This window comes from Onthophagus taurus, chromosome 11 (assembly GCF_036711975.1).
Source record: "Onthophagus taurus isolate NC chromosome 11, IU_Otau_3.0, whole genome shotgun sequence".
Taxonomy (NCBI): domain Eukaryota; kingdom Metazoa; phylum Arthropoda; class Insecta; order Coleoptera; family Scarabaeidae; genus Onthophagus; species Onthophagus taurus.
Genome location: NC_091976.1, coordinates 16,444,917 through 16,464,983, shown reverse-complemented (window position 1 = coordinate 16,464,983; position 20,067 = coordinate 16,444,917). Strand labels below are relative to the sequence as shown.

The window sequence follows — 20,067 nt, the reverse complement described above, 5'->3', positions numbered from 1 at the left end:
TGAAAATTTTCGGAGATCCACTCAAGGTAACCTTTTTTTCATAAAAATTTGACTTTTTGCATGATAGAAATTAGGTTCTGCCAAATAAAATATCGAAGATCTCATACCATAAAAAGTTATCTAATGGTATATACTAACTATTGATGTATAAAACCACGAGTAATCTTCTTCCATAAAATATTTTTTCAAACTTGTCCTTAGACGGTACACTCAAGGTGACATTACCCTACTGGTATGCTGGCATATGTTGGTTTCGGGAAGTTAGAACTTCGTATTTAAACAATAATTTCTGAAATTGGTTTACTCGATCACCCGATTTAAACTCTATCGATTGGGAAACAGGATATGTAGCTAAACACTAAAATAAGAAAGAAGTATTAACTCAAACAAAAATAGAAGTTTATAAATCTGTATGTAGTCCTGTTCTGATGCAGGGATGCGAATTGTGGTTATTATCCGTAAATGATATAAGCAAAATTAAGCAGCAGAAATGAAATACTTGCAATGAATGAGGGGAGTAACAAGAATGGTGAGATTGAGAAATGAACAAACCAGAATAGACTCTAATATAGAACTAATTGAAGAATTTACAGAGCAGTGAGATATGCGCGAGGACACCTCCAAAGACTAAACAAGACAAAACTAAACATGTGAAAATGTATGGGATTATAACCCACCATAGAAAAAAAAAGAAAGCGATCGAAGGAAACTTGGATAGAAGCGAAGAAGTTTCGAATTTTATTAATAATAATGTTTATCAAGAGTTTAACGCAATATAATTACGACCTATTAAATGTTAAATTTTATGTGTATATAAACTTAATAATAAATATGTATGTATAGATTTATTAGCATAAAGATTTTCATTTCCAAAGATGAATTTGAAAACAATATCGTTCAAGAATTAAAATTCACTAAAATTATGTATTATTGATATTCATTTCCGAAAGCACGTCAAATACCCTATAGAAACACCAGATATTAACCAATATTAATTGAATATATTGGAATAATAAAATTAATGAATAAAGATTTGAATAATAAAGTAATAATGAATTGATCAATTCTCGCATATATCTCTTCAATTAACCCACTGATAAAATATACTCCATTTGAAATTATTTAAGTTTGAAACAAACAGTAGATCATATAACTATTTTTATGAAAAAAAGTGTTATAATGACTACGTAGAACATCTACAAGCATCAAAAGTTAACATTACCATAATTCAAGTTTAAGATATTTTGATTCAAAATGATTAGAAAACAAGGTATAATTAACGTTTGCCCCGAACTTTAAATTAAAAGCAAATATTGTAGATAACTCAAAGGTGATAGACACTGATAGACAATATCCCATATGCAATAAATTATAATTTAAAGTTAAACTTTAATATTACAATAACTACAATGTTATGATGGAATTGAAGCTCATATTAGTATAAGAAAGAAAACTGTTTTTCATTGTTATCACAAAGTTCCATCAAATTTTGGTAATTAATAGGAAATTTTCGTTAAAACTTAAATTTCTTTTCGATTATCACCGGCATATCCCTTTGGTATCTAGAACAAGTAAGCAAAATGTTATTGCTTTTAAAACTTTTATTTGTACTCGTCATGTCTATTGAGCCGAACGTTGAGTCACTTATCGTACTTTAGCTACGTAAGCGAGTGTATTCTTGCCCTCAATCAAAACGCAAATGTGTATATTGCTTACCAGAAGATCTTGTACTCTATAATAAAAACAGAGGGATGTCTATGAAGTCACAAATCGTCTCAAAAAATTTCGGCGAACATCGACGAGTTTGAGTATCAGACTAATACATGCTTTCTATGTTCACGCACTCTATACGAAAAAGTATGATGACAGTGTTGCTAAGGATCCACATTTCATATTCATATAGAGTTTCTCATCATAGAGTATCGAAAAAAAGTTACACAGACCCTGTTTAAAGAATGAAAATACACATCCCGAGCTTTACTTCGACTAGCAGGATGGCATCAGAGGCTGAAGAGAAAACTAGATTATACGTAATGTCTACAAGAACAAGAACCGCAATAGCACTCGTCACGTATAATCTAGAGAGATGGCTAAATCTAGAGCCTGTAGGATAATTCAACTGTATTCTTCCAAACCAGTACCTTTCCAACAAACTAGGGAGGACATTGAGGAAGCCAATGGCAATACCGTGGAAATGCCGATGATTTTGGTTTTAGGGCTTTTAACCACGCGTTATTCACCGAAGGATAATGAAAAACTTCGACGGCAAGAGCATTCATGGACCCCAACTATTTCAACTGGCTTTTTCAGTGGAATTTAATGGTCGACAAACACTTCAAGCTTTAACTACATGATACAACTTAATGATCATTTCAGATAAAAACATGTAAAGTGGAACAATAAAACATTAATTATCAAACAATTTTCCTTGTTAATTAAAGAATTCATGAAACAAAAATTTTATTGTAGAATGCTTTTCATCTAGTTCACATTTCTAAACTGATCTTGCACAGACCAACTTGATTTCGCGTATCGATTCATAAGAAAACCTCAATTTTCTATTATGCTGATGATATGGCATAGAGGGAGAAAGAGGCTCATTACAATTGTGATACAAGGCACAGTGTAACATAGAACATAGTGTAATAATTTCAATTACATGTCAAGTATTCATAAGTATTCATGTTGCATCTGTAACAGCTGAAGGCTTAGATATAATTTTGCCATAACGTTTAGTTTCTGGTCCTACTAAAAGATGTAGTTGGCCTACCCTCGATGTGGGGCATTATAATGTATTATAACCGTAATTTTTGACCTCATTATTATTCCAAAATTTTATTGGAGTTGCATCAGCAATAAAGCAAAATAAGGCTATGAAGCCAGGCTATGGCTTTGGCTGTCAGTGCTAGAAGGAACTTGATGTCACCTTTCTTGCTTTTTCAACAAAGTTAGAATGCCTCAAGGTATCATAAATAATGTTACTCATGGTGCGGTTTGATTTGCACTGGATCGATTTGGTTGGATGATACAAGCTGCATTTTTAAAATCGCTCCAAGCTAAAAAAAGAATCGCTAACTCGTCTCCTGCTCTACAATCTACTGATAACGACTATGATTCTGATGTTGTATATGGATATATTTTGTTTCTGTATAATATTTTCTTGGTAAAGGCGCATACTTATCAACATTGGGTAGGGTTACTTCCAATTTTTATCCTAATTCTAAGTGTTAACAGTTTGCGTTCTTTTAAGAATTTCCCCCAAAAATTTCTCATTATAATCTTTTGGATGAAAATTTCTACGTAATTTTTCCATTCGTTCATTCCAAATTTCAAAGTAACCAGGATTTATAGAAAGCCAAATTAAGTTCTTTCACTGTTCCAAGAAACACACTCCTAAAGAGCACATTTTTCTCCTGCAAATTGGATTTCCTACACTGTACTTTGTTGGTATAACATCATTTGATCTCTCTGATGAAATCCAGTAAATTTATCTGAGTCTCTCTTCATCAATAAAACTGACACCTATAAATGAAGTCAACTTACTTTTCATGTACTTATAACCTTCTTATATTTAATATATAGCATTCCCCCTTATTTTCAGTTCATGCTGTAATTCATCAACAGATAATTTGACAGACAATTTATATCCATGATAACCTTGTTCTTTTCTCCAGAGATTTTTCACAAAATAAAACTTCCATTCCAATTAACTACTTTTTAAAAATAAAATACAATCTCGAGGTTGAAAGATTATAACTGTTTCAATTATAAGATGATTTTCTGTGTAAAAAGAAATAAATCCTTTGAAACGTATAAATATTTCATTTCCATTTTGTAAAGTTTGTATTTCTAGTCGTTAGAAAAAATATAATAAAAAAGAGCTTTTCGGTGGGCTCGGTCCGGTTTTCCAATTTCCGGAGTTGCGTGCGCCCACTGAGTTTAGGGATATTTAGACACGGCCAGGTTGGCAATTCCGGCCGCCGCGTGTTTCTCATTTCCGACAGAGAGTTATACGTCTCCCGGTATACATATATCCTCACCCGCTGCCCCCCTCCGCCAAACTACCACTAAATATCCACACGGTCTTTAACAACAACCGCCACGCCAGACGCAAACTGAGAATTCTCCTCACGTTCGTCCATTAGCACGTAGTACACACAAACGCGAGCTTTCGCAAAAGCTCACTTTTGCGGAATAGGTAGGTAGCTAGCAAATAAGGTTGGGGGTAACACATTAAAATGCACGCGATTACGTACGCTATCGTAACGGGCAACGAATAAAGAGTGTTACCAAAACGTTTCAACGACTCTCTAATTTCGTCCAACAACGAACGAACGAGAACGGACGGTTGGTGGACGGTTGGTTCTCTCTGCACATGTGTGTGCTAATGGACGATAATGCTCCCCTTATCCCCTTTTAAAGGGCTCGTACCACTTCAAACTACCCTGACATTACTAAACTGTTAATTTTGATTTTATATCTTGTAATCCACTTACTCATTTTGTTGGATATGTTTATGAATAATAAAGTGGATATTAATGAAATTAAATTTATCGTACACGATGAGTACTACATTTAATTATAAATTAGAAAAATTCTAATATTTGAGATATGAGTTAACATATGAGTATGCTAATATTTAAGTCCATAATTAAGATAAGAACATCTCTTGATTTATATGTTACTCGCAATATCGAATTGTCCGAAATTTTTTCCTACAACGCGATGTGGGTAAGCTTAAATGATTAGAACGCGTTCTGAGCAATTTCTAATAATAATAATAATGTTTATTGCCTCAAAAAGAAATATTTACATATTTATATTCATAACAAATATAGACATCAAGGCAAACGGATCAATTTATCGCAATAAGCGATATCTTCCAAGAGACCCAACTGGTAACAGTGTATATGTAATTTGTGGCTATCAAAAAAGTAATACTAAATGAGGTGCTAATAGGACTGAGCGAATGAGCATATTTGAGTTATGTAACGCATCGACAGTTAGTTACTACAAGGAAGGAAACAGACACAAAAAAGTACAGTAAAAGATAGATGAAAGGCAGACTAGAGAAGAAAACAAACACGTACAGGTCAAGAAGAAGATACTTGAAGAGATAGCAGATGGCGCCTCAAGGCATTTTTAAAACGTATCAAACTAGCTGCATTGCGAACAACGGCAGACAAATCGTTCCACAACGCAATCGACTGCACTGTAAAAGATCTGTGGTAGATTTCAGTATTATGAACTGGAAACATGAGTGTAGAGTCCAACATTGATCGAGTGGGCAAGTCATGTGATGCTAAAAAGTGAAAGGCATCAGGCAAATAAGCAGGAGTGCGGGTATGGATAATTTTGTACAACATAGTAAGCATACGAAATGATCTACGACTCCGGCAAGTCATCATCTGCAGGTTGTTACGATATGGAGTAATGTGCTATAACTTTCCTAAATCAAAGCTGTACCGTATACAATTGTTTTGAAGTTTTTCCAATTTACTCCGAAGGGCTGCGGACAGATCAGGATACGCAGCATCGGCATAATCAATGTGTGGGAAAATGAGAGAATAACAAAGGTTACGACGTACAACAGAAGGAAGGTAGCAGCGATGTTTTTTCAAAGTATGACTTCCTGAACTTGTGACCGCCAAGACATCGCCGAATCCATTACCACACCAAGATTTTTTACCGTATTAGAAAACAGAATAACGGTGCCAAATGCAATGGCTTGCGTTCTACCTGGATTCAGGTTAAGTCCATGACGTCCAGACCAGTCAAGCACGCTAGAGAGATCGTTGTTAAGATGCAAAAACGCATCTGGGAGGTTGCTTACAAAATTTGTAAGCAACTAATGATAGTTACACGAGATACCATCACTAATCCTATTGATGAAAATTGAGATGAGCAAAGGACCCAGCACACTGCCCTGGGGAACTCCATATTTGATGTCAACAGGAGAAGAGGGTACAGACGCGGATACGTAAAGACCGATAGGAAAGGTAGGACTTGAACCAAGATAGACAAGAAGAGGTAAACCAATAGCAGAAAGCCCAGTTAACAGGAGGGCATGGTCCACAGAATCAAAGGCCTTACTAAAATCAAGTAACATTAGCAAGGTAACACAACGCTTATCACAAGCAGATCTAATATCATCGGTGATCTTAATCAGTGCTGTAGTAGTACCATGCCTAGGGCTTGCAATACCAGACCAAAATCTCAATACCGGTATTCGGTATTCAAAATTTTTAAAACCGGGATACCGGTATTACTATAAAAAGTTTACTCACTAAATTACAATAACTAGATATATCTAATTGTAAGATTTTTTCCGTTCCGCGGCGTCACCTCTACTAATAACAGGTTAATTCCTACTATATTTTTAGATTGGCAACAAAGCATAAGATACAGAACCTGAGAATCTGATAATCAAAAAATGAAAAGATATTAGGAATCTGTACAAAGTACCAATAAACTTAAAGGTCTGGATACCAGTATTGTTTTGTTGTCTTTCACTTGGTCCAAAGGTTCAACTTCACTGCCGCGTCAAAAAATGAAATTACACTTCATCATGAAGCTCTGTGGAATTCTTTCGAATTCCTGCTTTGCAATTTTTTTTGGAATTTAAAGAAACTTTAAAATAATGGCTCTTGGTAATTTGTCAGACTTATCATACTACTGTTATACTTGGTGAGACACTACACGCATCAAACTGACCTGAAATACCATTATGGAGTAAAAACTCCAAAAATTGTTGTATGCAGAGATTATTTTATTGTTGGTTAGGTATGACAAATTTATTGAACACGAACATTAAGTTGTCGTCATCAAATGTTAAGTCTTCGTTATCTTCAACATTCTGTCAGAGTGCAAAATGATATTTCTTGTAGATGGTATTCACACTGATCAAAAAACGTCAATTGAAAAAATGAGGTTAGTACGGACATAAGAGACAAATTTCTGTTCGGTCAACATCATTTTCCAGCACAGCTTTAAACAAACACGGCCGTTTTCAATAGGTCGCCTCCGGCTAGCATTTTTTTAATGAAACGTCCTCTACGTCATTTTCCAGCACAACTTCAAACTAGCCCGGCCGTTTTCGAAGACAACGGCCGCCCCCGGCCATCGAGGATGCTAAATAAAAATAATACGGAAAACCCGAAATTTTGCCATCAATACCAGTTTTTAATACCGGACAAAAATTGTCCGGAATCCCGGTTTTCGGGATTCCGGGATACCAGTATTGCAAGCTCTAACCATGCCCTTCACGAAAACCAGACTGGAACTTGTTAATCAGATTAAACTCCTCAAGATATTCCTGAATCTGTAAATAAGCTAAACGTTCAATAGCTTTTGACAACTTAGAATAGAAATAGATCGAAAGTCACCAACATGGGACGGAGATTTCGCCAGATTGACGGAAATATAGACTGTTCAAAAGAATACTTGAAAATATGTGTTAGGGGAGTAATAGCTATATCCAGAATGGGTAAGAGGAATCTGAATCCAACACCATCTGCTCTGACAATAGTGGACTTGGAGTACCCGGACCTCATCATCTGTAACCAAGCTGAATGAAAAGAAAAGCACGTTGGTAGATGCAAGGATTTCATTAATAGTATTCTGCCTAGTTATGTTACCAACACAGGAGGATCTGCAAAATACTCCGCTAGAGCAGCAGCATCAAGAAGTAGATCTGTGGGAGACTCTATAACACCAAGTGATCGCGTTGCTTTCCAAAATGTCTTATGAGTGGCTCCAGACAACCTCTGGCAGTAGTGCAATCTTTTACCGTTTTTGCATCGATGATTACAACCGTTGCGCAGCAGAAGCGCTACGTTTGAACAATAACTTAGCACGATTGCGCTCCCGCATGAGAGACCTCTCATCATTCAGTCAAGGTGCCGGCATGTATCTAACTCTCCGCCGCCTTTCCGGAGCGTGTCTGTCATAGAGGTCAAGAACCTTGGAATTAAAGTACTCCACCTTAGCATCTATATCAGGCAATCAGTAAAGTGGCTGCCAATCAATTTCGCCCGCATCAGACATCAATAAACTACAATCTATACTTTGAAGATCACGGTGGATCACAGAACACCATGAAGCAGCCTGACGTCGTAACTGCAATGCACAGTAAATCAAGTCATGGTTCGAAAATTGAAGTGCAGGCAACTGACCTTGCGTAAGAATATTGTCCGGACGAGACGTGATAATAAGATCATTTCTTCGGTCATTGAGAAGCGGAAAATACTCACAACGCTTTAAGGGTATTTAGGTTTACTCATTAGTCGAAATTAACTAACTTTGCGTATTGTGGACACCAAAAAGTACCTAGAACGCGTTGTGAGTATTTAACGTTTACTCAAAACACGTTGTGGACACCAACAAATATCAACAACGCGTTGTGAGTATTTCACGGTTGCTCACAATGTGTTGTGGCGTGGCTATTCAGTGTTTACCCACAATCGATTGCTTTCATTTTGCAGCCAGCATGTATCGCGCAGTCGCGCAGCACTAAGTCAGGAAAGCCCCTGACTTTATTTTTAAACATTTTCCAGAATTTTCAAACGCGTTCAGTACGCGTTTCTGCTGTTTTGTTATTCTGAGCTTAAAATCGGTAAATATAATAGCGATGCAGGCAAAATTTGAAACTGCAATACGTGAAATGTTGAATGCTCAAGATGACAGGTCATCTTTAATGACCGATGACCGTTATAATACAATATTAAATCAAGTAAAAGAGGCGAAAGGGAAAAGACGGAATAGCTTTATGTTCTCAGGATTATCGCCGCATTAAACGTTTTGATATAGTAATAACAATTGGTGATCATGATAAACTAGTTCAGGCAACGGAAAACTCCGAACTAGAATACTTTTCGAGGAAATATTTGACATTTTAGACTCTACGCATAAAAAATTAGGTCATAAAAAGGAAAAAGCGATGGAAGTAGAAACAAATCGAAAATATTGTGACATAACACGACAAATTATTGATATCTATTTAAACCTCTGTGAAAGTTGTGCTCTGAAGAAGAAAGCAAGAGGAAAAGGAGCTGTCGTGAAACCAATGGTGATGTCTGAATTAAATTCACGATGTCAAGTCAGTAAATAAATTTGTAATTATATTTTGCTTTTAAACTCAATTAACCTAACTACCCATGTAACTTTTAAATTAAATTGCTAACAAAATTTAGTAAAATAATTACTATAACGAAAATAGTTCGAATAGAGATTATGAATTTATTTTAAATTATCAAGACCATTAAACAAAGTTTGTAGTACTACGTCCACTAAAAACACAGACTGCTGAAGAAGTAGCAGATGTCATTTTGGATATATTTCGCCTACTTGGAGTTCCTAACATTCCTTACAGCGACAATGGCCGTGAATTCTCCAATAAGGTGAGAAATTTTCGATAAATTCCTTTTATTTCGATACTGCTAATCAAGATGTCCGTAATAGTTTGGGGGCTTGGATGAGAGATAATAATTCGACGAGTTGGTCAGCTGGTCTTGGATATGTTCAAAGCTCGAATTCCAGTTATCGTAGCTTTGTTTGGAATTGCACAAAAAAATGGACTCCTGAATTCATGCTTACCAAGTGATATAGTTACTTGTGATATAGTTACATATAAAATTAACTAAAATGTCGAATGAAACATAGAGAATGTAGTGAACAAAGACACCAATGAAAATTTATCACCAGTTTTGGTAATGGAAGAACATCACAGAGTTTGTTCAGTCTGCAATGAGGAATATAATGAAGAAGCATCTTACTTTGAGTGCACTGAACTTTTTCATTTAGGATGTGCTTCTGTACCGGCATCCGATATACCTTTATGTCACCATTGTTCTAATAAAAAAGCGATTAGTACTTCTCGAAAAAGCTGTAAACGCGAGTTAGAGGAACAAGCAAGAAAAATGATTGAAAATTCGAACAAGTCTGTCGGAGACAATGTTTTGATAGACATTTCAGATGTCGTGGACGATTAGCTCCTCGAAATATATTAGCTGTTATAAAGGAAGAAGTTCATCCAAATATATTTTCTTTTGCGACTAATAACGCCACCCTGAATAAGTTATATTCAAGAAATGAATTTCATCTAGCTCCTAATAAGTTTATAAATGTAACTGATGTCCCCAACAAGAAAGTGACAGTTCGAAAAGAAGCAATGATTTTTAATTTTTATGATAACCACAACACGTTGTGAGCAACCGTGAAATATTGACAACGCGATGTGTATACTTTTTGGTGTCCACAATGCGCAAAACTGGTTAATTTCGGCTATTAAGCAAACCTAAATACCCTCAACGCGCTATGAGAATTTGCGGCTGGTCAATGACCGAAGAAATTGTTCAGAACGCGTTGTAATCATTTAAGCTTACCCACAACGCGTTGTGGGTAAAAATTTCGGACAATGTCTGAATTCGGATATTGCGAGTAACATATACGCTTGTCCGTTTTTATTATTATTATTATTGTGACTCTAATATTTTTTGTATTCGGTTTGGAGAAGACTCGTAAGCTCTTTCATCAATTTTGGACAGATTAATTCGGTGATCCAATTCGTCACAAGCTTCTTGATGCAATTCAGACCGGTGTTCTGGGCAGACCAGTCAATTCTGGTAACCCCATTGTCACCGCACCGTGGTGGACCTCGCAATATAATAGCTGACATTGTCTTGAAAATAATATGGATCCACTTCGTAAACCTACCATACCGTAAGAAACACATTGTATACATAATATTATGCAGCGTATAATAAATTGGGACTAACGGTTCCAAACACTCTCAGACCATAATCCCACCTCCGCCAAACTATACAGTTGGCACAAAGGATTTGTACAGGAGATGTTCTCCAGGTTGTCGCTAGACCCTAACTATCCTAATGGAAGAGGGTGAACCTTGATTTGTCGCTCTTTTCCACTGATCTATGATCCATAGTCGAGGTATTTTACAAAATATTAACTACGCAGCTCGGTTAGACCTAGTGATTAAAGGCTTATGGGTGGCACTCGAAAGAACACCCCCGGATACCTGTCGAACTCCTGGCGTATGTGAACCGTTAGTTGAGTGCGGTGCTTTTGAAGTATTCTGGACAGTGCTTGCAGGTATTTATCTCCCAGTTTTATGATTTTGCTGACTCGGAGAATATTCCGACAAGTACCTTTCACTTCTATATAACATAGGTCACAATCCATTTTTGGAAATTCAACTAGCTAGATATGCTCCTTAAGGATTAGTCATTCCTATGATACCCGACGATTACACCTATCTCAAAGTCAGGTAATGCTGCACTGCGTGATATCCTGCATGCAAATAAAGCCAATGTTGCTTACTACACGGTTTTAAACGGCGAAAAGCGTGATGGATGTCTGAATTGTGGATGTCCAAATACTTGTTGCTAGATAGTGTATATTAACGTTGACTAAGCCAGGCATCTGTACTCAATATACCACCTATACTTAATAAACGTTTGAAGCTAACCTTTTAATTGTTGTTGCACAACTCCCCAAAGGCATTAACCTTACTCTCAGGTAATATCTAAAGTGATTCGAGAGGCTACATATTGTTAGTTTCATCTACATACACTACAATGTGTATATCATTCAATGAACCCAGTAAGTCAATAATGAAGAAAAAAAGTTAGAGGATTCCCAATCAGTAGGGTTAGAACGCAAGTGGTGAAACATATTGTCTATAATAATAACAGATTACCAATGAATGAATAATGATTTAAAACTGTATTCAAAAAATACAATAAATTAGAATAGTTTCAATGTTCAAGTTAGGTTTGACTTTCAAGCCAAAGTTATTTTCCGCACCAATCGGCAAACTGACCTCCCCTGCTAGATACATTCGATTTTACATCAACAAATTTCACACCCTACGCAATTAGATCGTGTACATTTAATTTAATCGTTGAATTTCGTCTAGTATACCATTTAATATTAAATCGCGTCAGTTTATAATTAACGTATTTTGGTTTTATAGTCAATTTTATTTACTTGGGTACCTGATAGGTAGCTGCATTCACGATGGGTATTATTATTGGCTACAGGGTGCCTTCAATGGCATTCACGTTGTGAATTAATTACATTAGCAGAGAGGTAATTGTTATCGCTTTAATTATCAATAAGTGCACGTGTTTCAATTAATTCTTTCACGCCTATTATGAACTATTATGATATAGCAGTAGATAATGACAATTTTCCGTGTTAAAATTCGTTTACTAAATCTAATAAGTTGTGATGAGAACGATTTAGTGAATTTATATCAGTTTATTTCGTGTATTATTCTATTGGCCGATTATTATTTGCGTCATTACGTATGCGTTTATTCAACGATATTTATTTGGTGTTGTATCGGTCTTGCAATTCAGAATGTAATGTTCAATATCCGGCTTAAAGCATATATTAATGTTCAAAACTTACATGAAATGCCAGTACGCTTACTGGGTACACGTTTAAAACTACGAAGACTTACGAAGTGATGATATACAAAAAGACAAATAGGAATATACTGAATAGAAAATCCGAATGAGGTTAGAATTGAAGAGGGGGTGCAATAATAGATTTGTTTGTAGGACAAATGTCCAAATATCGAAAACGTGCTACAATGGAATGGAATGATAATAAACAGGAACAAATGATAATTAACATTAGAACTACCACATCAGCCAAAATTACTCATGCCTGGTTCTTGATGTTATCTTTTTTTCTCTCCGCAATAATATAGTCGCTTTTGTAGGGATACCTAAGGAAACAATAAAATTAACTGTAATTTGCATACGGTCATTCTGTAAAGCACAGTCGTTGGAATATAAGACCTGATTTCTCATATTATAAAGCAATATTTTACCACCCTTGAAAGTGAGTAAACAATTGAAAGCGTACGAATAATTGCGAAAGGTGAAAATGAAATCAATGAAATGCTCTGATATCGAAAATAGTGAATTCTCTGAGTGTGAAGGCAGTGAAGCAAGGGAAAACGAAGTCACTCAGAAAGTTAACATTTTGAATGTACGCAATAGAAGACGTGCTGTGTGATTTAAAGTTCTAAAAGTGAAACTGAGAGGTAGTACAAGTTAGTCAAAATGAAATTACTGTAGCCAGAACCAGGTGGGAATTCAAGAAGGGTCAGCTTCTGGGCGATTACTCTTGCACAAAATATTTAAAGACACATCCGGCCCCACCGGATATACAAAAAGTCATGAAAAAATCATGAAAGACAAAGCAATTAGCGCATTTTCCCTACTAACTGACAGCCACGGATTCCATCCTACACGGAGTCACGTCTCTCGAGTTTTGGGTAAAAAATGGGCCCTTACAGAAATTTATTTGATTTCACAAAATAGATGGGAGTCAACGATAGAAAAGCGTTTGAAAAACATTGTTTTCTGTCACCAAAGGTTTGATAAATTGACTAATATCAACCGTATGAGATAAGTTTGAAAACAGTAATTAAATTGTTATACAGGGTGTTCCATCTCAGACGAGCCACCCCGTATATTTCTTATCCCATAGTGATTAGAAAAGTTTCCCGAAACCCGTCGAATGATTTTGTTTGGGGGACATCTTTTGACCCCCAAACCCCCTAAGAGGGGGTGCTTCAACCCCTCAAAATTGAATAGGGGAGAGGGGTTGAGTGATACTTCATTTGAAAGATCTTGGAAGCCTCTTTACAACGGTGTATGAAAAACGTAAATTTGATGAACCGTTTTCGCCAAAAATCAATTTTTTAGCTCAAATGAGCAACCTTGAATATTTTGGTTATAAATAAAAAAATTGAATTGTTTTATCATGTTGTTTTATTTATCACAATCAAAAAATCAAATCTGTGTTTTTAAATCAAATGTTCAAATTGTCCTCCATTGACTTCCATACAATAATAAATTCTCTCAAACTAAAAAATAAAAAAATATCTCCATATCTTGCCTTCATTGTTTGTTCTTAGAAGGTGTTTATCTGGCTATAATACGTTTAAATCAATCTGTTGAGTTACTACTACGACTGCAAGGATATTTAACCAAAACCATCCTGAAGGTAGTGTTCGCCATAAGTACGTAATGGAATTGATTTCAAAATTTGTTGAGACGGGTTCAGTAATGGATAAAAAAAGGACACCCATTGAAATTGTGAATGATGAAGGAGCAGCGGTGGCAGTCTTGGGACATGCCCAACTTATGCCAAACACGCAATCTGTAGGACAACTTTCTGCAGCTTCCGGTATTAGCCAATCTAACGTTTTCAGAATTTTACATAAATACAAGTTCCATCCGTACAAAATTAAATTAATTCACGAATTAAATGATGATGATTTGGATCGAAGGCAAGAGTTTTGCGAAATTATGGCCGAGCGTATCATCGTATATTTTCTGACGAATGCACTTTTTCACTTAATGGAGAGGTTAACCGCCATAACTGTAGAATTTGGAGCGATACAAATCCTCATGTATTTCGAGAAGCTCACACTCAACATCCGGAAAAGCTAAATGTTTGGGTAGGAATTTTGGGAGACCACATAATTGGACCTCTGTTTATTCCTGGTAATTTAAATGGCGAAATTTATCTTGAAATTCTGGAAAATGTGATTGATCCGTTAATAACAGAAAAATTAGAAAACGATTCTCTACTACTTGAACAACAATTGCATTTCCAACAAGACGGAGCTCCTCCTCACTACGCCGCACCAGTTCGCCAATACCTCAATTTGCAATACCCCGGTCGTTGGATTAGAAGAAGAGGTCCTATAGAGTGCCCTGCTCATTCTCCTGACATGAACCCTGTGGACTTCTTCTTGTGGGGACATCTTAAGTCCAAGATTTTTGTGACTCAGCCTGAAAATTTGGACGAACTACGCCAACGAATTATAAATGAGTGTCGTCACATAACTCCAATTATGCTGAACCATGTTAGAGACGGTTTTCAGTCAAGATTGTATTATTGTATGGAAGTCAATGGAGGATAATTTGAACATTTGATTTAAAAACGCAGATTTGATTTTTGATTGTGATAAATAAAACAACATGATAAAACAATTCAACTATTTTATTTGTAACCAAAATATTCAAGGTTGCTCGTTTGATCTAAAAAATTGATTTTTGGCGAAAACGGTTCATCAAATTTACGTTTTTCATACACCGTTGTAAAGAGGCTTCCAAGACCTTTCAAATGAAGTATCACTCAACCCCCCTCCCCTATTCAATTTTGAGGGGTTGAAGCACCCCCTCTTAGGGGGTTGCTAGCCTCAAATGACGTCAAAAGATGTCCCCCAAACAAAATCATTCAACGGGTTTCGGGAAACTTTTCCAATCACTATGGGATAAGAAATATACGGGGTGGCTCGTCTGAGATGGAACACCCTGTATACTTGGTACAAACATTACAATAGATGAGCAACTTTTCCCAGCTAAAGTCAGATGCAGGTTTACGTAATATTTACCGAATAAACCCGACAAATTCGAAATAAAATTTTGGCTGTCATCTGATGCTTAAAAAAAGTGTGTTGTGAACTGATTTCTTTATTTCATCGAAGTGTGTTTTCAGCATCGCAACCTATATCGCCATATACTATGAGGGGATTAACCATAACGAAAGATATTTTTTTTACAAGCATGTCGCTATAATATGAATGTAATGTCGCATATAAATTACTGTATCGATCAAATGAGATTACACAAAATTGGAAAAAGCGAGAAACGCCTACCTTAGACGATAAAATTTTATAATAAATCAAAATTTGGGATAAATATAACAGACCAAATGGCAAAAAATATAGTGTGAAGTCGGGATCAAGAAGATTGCTATTTCAACTATTAGTATAGCTGGTATTAAGATAGGAAACCATAGGTAAGGAGATATGTAGAAAAAATTTTATGTTTCAATTAGCAAATGAAATTGCTGCTGACAATAAATATCACTAACAGAACAAAGAGCATCCAAAACTTACTTTATCCACGCAAATAGTATCATAATTTTATCATCTCGGAACGTTCTAGTTCTTTTTGTAAGATAAAACTTGAATAACATGCAACTTCATAATAAAAGGAAAAAAAATGTTTTGTTTCATTTTGTTTTAAAGTACGTATTTCATCAATTTTTAATTTTATTTTATAACTATAAAATAAAACCCAATATATAAATAAAATTTATACTGAGAGTATTATAAAATTCCTTTTCACATTAATTATATTTGTATAAAGTAGAGTTCGCGTGCAAACGAGCTGTAACTATTCGACCGATTGCAAAACGGCTTCCTATGTTATACATACTAATGTATGCAAATCACCGTTTTATAAACGTAGTGGTTGTTATTTTCTTTCTTTCTTTCCTATACTTTTTTTAGTTATGTACGAGAACAACAAGAAAGAAAAAAAATCATTCCATCCCTCATACACAGGAATTAAAACGCTCGTCCACCCACTCTTATAATTAAATCACGAAACCGTATCTACACGTTTATAGAAGCATTTTTTGAATCACGATTTAAGCTTAATTTACGTTTTGTTTAATTTACGTCCGGATTAATTTAGGTTTATTTTATTTTAATACTTTATAAAGAACAAACTTTACAATAAAGGGAATAGTTTTCGGTTTATTTTGTTTTATTTCTTTTTATTTGGGAATAATTTCATTTAAATTTACCTTTAAATAGGACGTATTGTTGTGACGGCTTCCGAACACCTGAAAAGTTACAATAAATTTGTCGTGTCACACACAGTATTGAACGCAAAAATGTAATAATTGAAATTGAATTTAATTTAAATTCATAATTTAATGTTAATACTCATTTCATTCTCATTTTGATAACTAAACAACAAATTTTAATTTTATTACTTTTCTTCAATACTGTTTCCAATTTAATGAATTAAAAAAAATCATAACGAAGTAATAAATCACAAAACAAATGAAAGAAAATTGAAAATAATCCCAAATACCTCTCTATTTCTGAAATTGATGTTCGTTCGAATCGTCCTGTAATGAAGGGGCTGAACGGGACGAGCGTTGTTACCTAAGGGCGCTTTTGGAGCTTCTAATGAACCCTGCATAAGCCTTCTAAGAGCGTACAACTAAAACAAAACAAATAAAAACCATCAGTTACACTATAATTTTTTTCTACATCATTTTTAAAATAATGATTTTAACGGAGAAAAATTATTGTTCATGAAACTTTAAAAAATTGAAATAAAAGTAATAAAATATATTCCACTTTTACACATTGTTGACACTTTTTATTTATTAATTAATCAAATTATTAGTTTTTCAAACAAAGAGCTTTAAACTTGGCATTAGAGGTTAAAATACCGGAAGCAATGTTGAATACCAGTTTTCAGTGTCAATCAATGTGGATCCCGGTATTGATACCGGCATTGACGTTTTTTTGCTGAAACTACATATAAAAGATTTACAAAAACCCAAATTTTATTTATTGCACTACAAAACTTGAAACTAAGAAACAAAGTGACGAAAATAAACTATATATTCGAAATCTGACACTTCTTCTTCAATTACTTGTTTAAAAGAAAATTGTTTTAGTTTTGGAACAGTTGACAATGACGTCTTTATGGCTTCCTGCAATTTCCTTTTTAATATGTCGCGATCAGATGGAGATGAAGGACTAGAGGATTCTAGTGGTGGTACAATGATTACTTCTGCGTCTGATGATGAACAGGATGGTTGTTGTAGATCTTCAAGTAGTAGTGCTTCTTCTTCTGTAGTTGCAAGTGAGAGTCGTTTGCTTAATGAAACAATGCGCTTCGTTAGGAATACTTTAGTTAGGTGTTGTAGTATCTCATTTTATCTTGATGCCCACTTTGTAGGTACAGCAGTATTTGTGATGTAACTGAAATTCTTTGCGAGATTTGAAGTTTTAATGCATTTAGCAATTTCAAAGCAATTGAAGTTTCTTGTTCAGACAGCATATCTACCATGAATTTTACTGAAGCCTTAGCAGTCAAAAGATTTGAATCTCTTTAGCATAACCCATCTACTGCCACTTTTACAAGCCCCAAACTACTAATAAGTGCGAATAATAAATTCATTTGATCTTCTGAAAATTTTATATTGCATCCTACATCAATTAACGCTTCGTGAATGCAATGCCGTAAGACATAAAATTTCTCTAACATAACCAACAACTGCTCCAGCATGTCCGACAATCTAACTTCAGACACATTTTTCTGCCAAACTGTTCTTTAATATATTTTTGTAATTTTTACAAGTAAAGCCTAGAGGTTTTGGGAAAAAATCCTTATAGGCAAAGTGGGCAAGAGAAATAGCTGGAAATTATTTTGAAGTTCGTAATTTGACCACTAGGGGGAGTAACTGCCATAGATAATAACTTTGACAACATCATTTAATAGCTTGGATAATACCGCATCGCTTTTAATTTCTCTTGCCCATTTTCTTTATAAGGATTTTTTTCCCAAACCTCTAGGCCTTACCGTTGTTGAGATACAGCCGCTCCGTACCCTTAATGGGACACCCCGTACCCTGTTTTGGTCTTATAGAAAACATCTGTTATGGCTAAATTTACACCATGAGCCAAGCATAACTGATGTTCAGCATCTAATAGTTTTCCTAATTTTATCTTAACAGCTGCACCATCAATGGTGATGCTAACTATGTCTTTATTAATTTTTAAACCTAAAGTTGCTAATTTTTCTTCAACTAATGATAAAAATTTTTCTGCTAGTACTGAACTAATTTGCACGTACTAACCCGATATTCTAAATAATCCTACACTAGAGTGCATATTAATATTAATGTATCGACGGTTACAAACTGAAGTTCCCTCATCGAATGTTATGTTGAATGGTGTAGCTTTATACTTTAAACTACATACATTTCAAAAGTTATTTTATCTTTAATTTTTTCAGAGTGGAGGAGAACCGCATTCCGTATTGTGGTTGAAGTTTTTGGAATATCTGTGTAAATCTTTTCTGATGTTCAGCAGTATCACTACCCCAGAAAGCCGAATCGATAAATTAATGCCAAATAAATAATTTAAATACTGCACCAATTTTGTCCAAGATCCCGGTTTTTAAAATCCCGGTATTGTAAGCTCCACTTGGAATATTTCCTTGATAGATATTTTTGGGGTGGTGCTTAAAAAAATATCATTTAACAACCCTTATTGTACTATAATGTTGTATTGGTGTTGGATGCAATCCCAGCCCTTTTAATATTCAATTTTTAAACTAAAACTAGAACTAAAACTAGAACTAACACTAAACCTAGAACTAGAAACTTTCGGGTTAAGCCATTTTTTGAAAAAAATGTTTGACGTTTTGGATGCCATGTTGCAACCTTCTTCAGAAACTAATTCGAAGTGAATTCAATTTTTGTTTCTAAAATTGAAAATATCACATGCTTCTCTTATACGGTAACTCCGCCGAAATCTCATTACTGCGCATAACGAGCAAGGCCCTTGAAGCACACTTGAAAAGCAAGCTGTTGAATGCTGTTTAAAAAAAATACATATCAATTTCATGATATTAAATAGAAAATGAAACAGCACATAGAAATTGCACCCGTACAAAAATGTTAGTCCATTGCAGTATTCGTTGAATGCTGTGTTAGATGTTTGTGTTGATAACAACAAATGGCTCTGTGAGTGACATTAACATACTTGGTCTGTTTGGACAGAATAATCTTCTATATAGCAGAACGTGTGAGTGTGCAAAACGATGAGACGCGGGCAGTAATCGTTCTTCATTATCTGCTGTAGGAAGATAGATGTTGGATAATACTTGATGAAAGGATTCGTAATCTAAACCGCAATTCCTGAATTTTTGAATGGCTCGAGAATAGAAATCAGAACTTAAACGTCATTTACAGTGTCAAGATATGTGGGATCATCAAAACAGCAGAAGAGCAGCCAGTATTGCTTATGACGTTAGGAGCGTTATTATATACCTTTTTATTCTACATGACATTAAAATCATTTGCCGTTTGAAACACATTTCTTGATTAATAATTGCAAAACTCAATGTTATAGTGTTCTTAATGTAAGAGATCATTGGATTCTTAATAAGTTTAAAGTATTCCTTTCTGCCCTCTCCGTTA

General features: G+C 35.0%; 1 protein-coding gene across 4 annotated transcripts in view; it reads right to left on the bottom strand.

The window, feature by feature from the left end:
- The window catches only part of LOC111418593 (carbonic anhydrase-related protein 10-like), a 381,413-nt gene that overhangs the window by 25,251 nt on the left and 336,095 nt on the right, over nucleotides 1–20,067 (bottom strand). For 3 of the 4 annotated variants that reach the window (XM_071199805.1, XM_071199802.1, XM_071199804.1), the window contains exons 8-9: nucleotides 16,938–17,069; nucleotides 16,645–16,683 (exon numbers count right to left, since the gene is read on the bottom strand). In XM_071199805.1, coding sequence (XP_071055906.1) covers nucleotides 16,645–16,683; nucleotides 16,938–17,069 — 171 coding nt within the window. The remainder of the gene's footprint in view (nucleotides 1–16,644; nucleotides 16,684–16,937; nucleotides 17,070–20,067) is intronic. The other variant, XM_071199803.1, reaches the window with a different exon arrangement.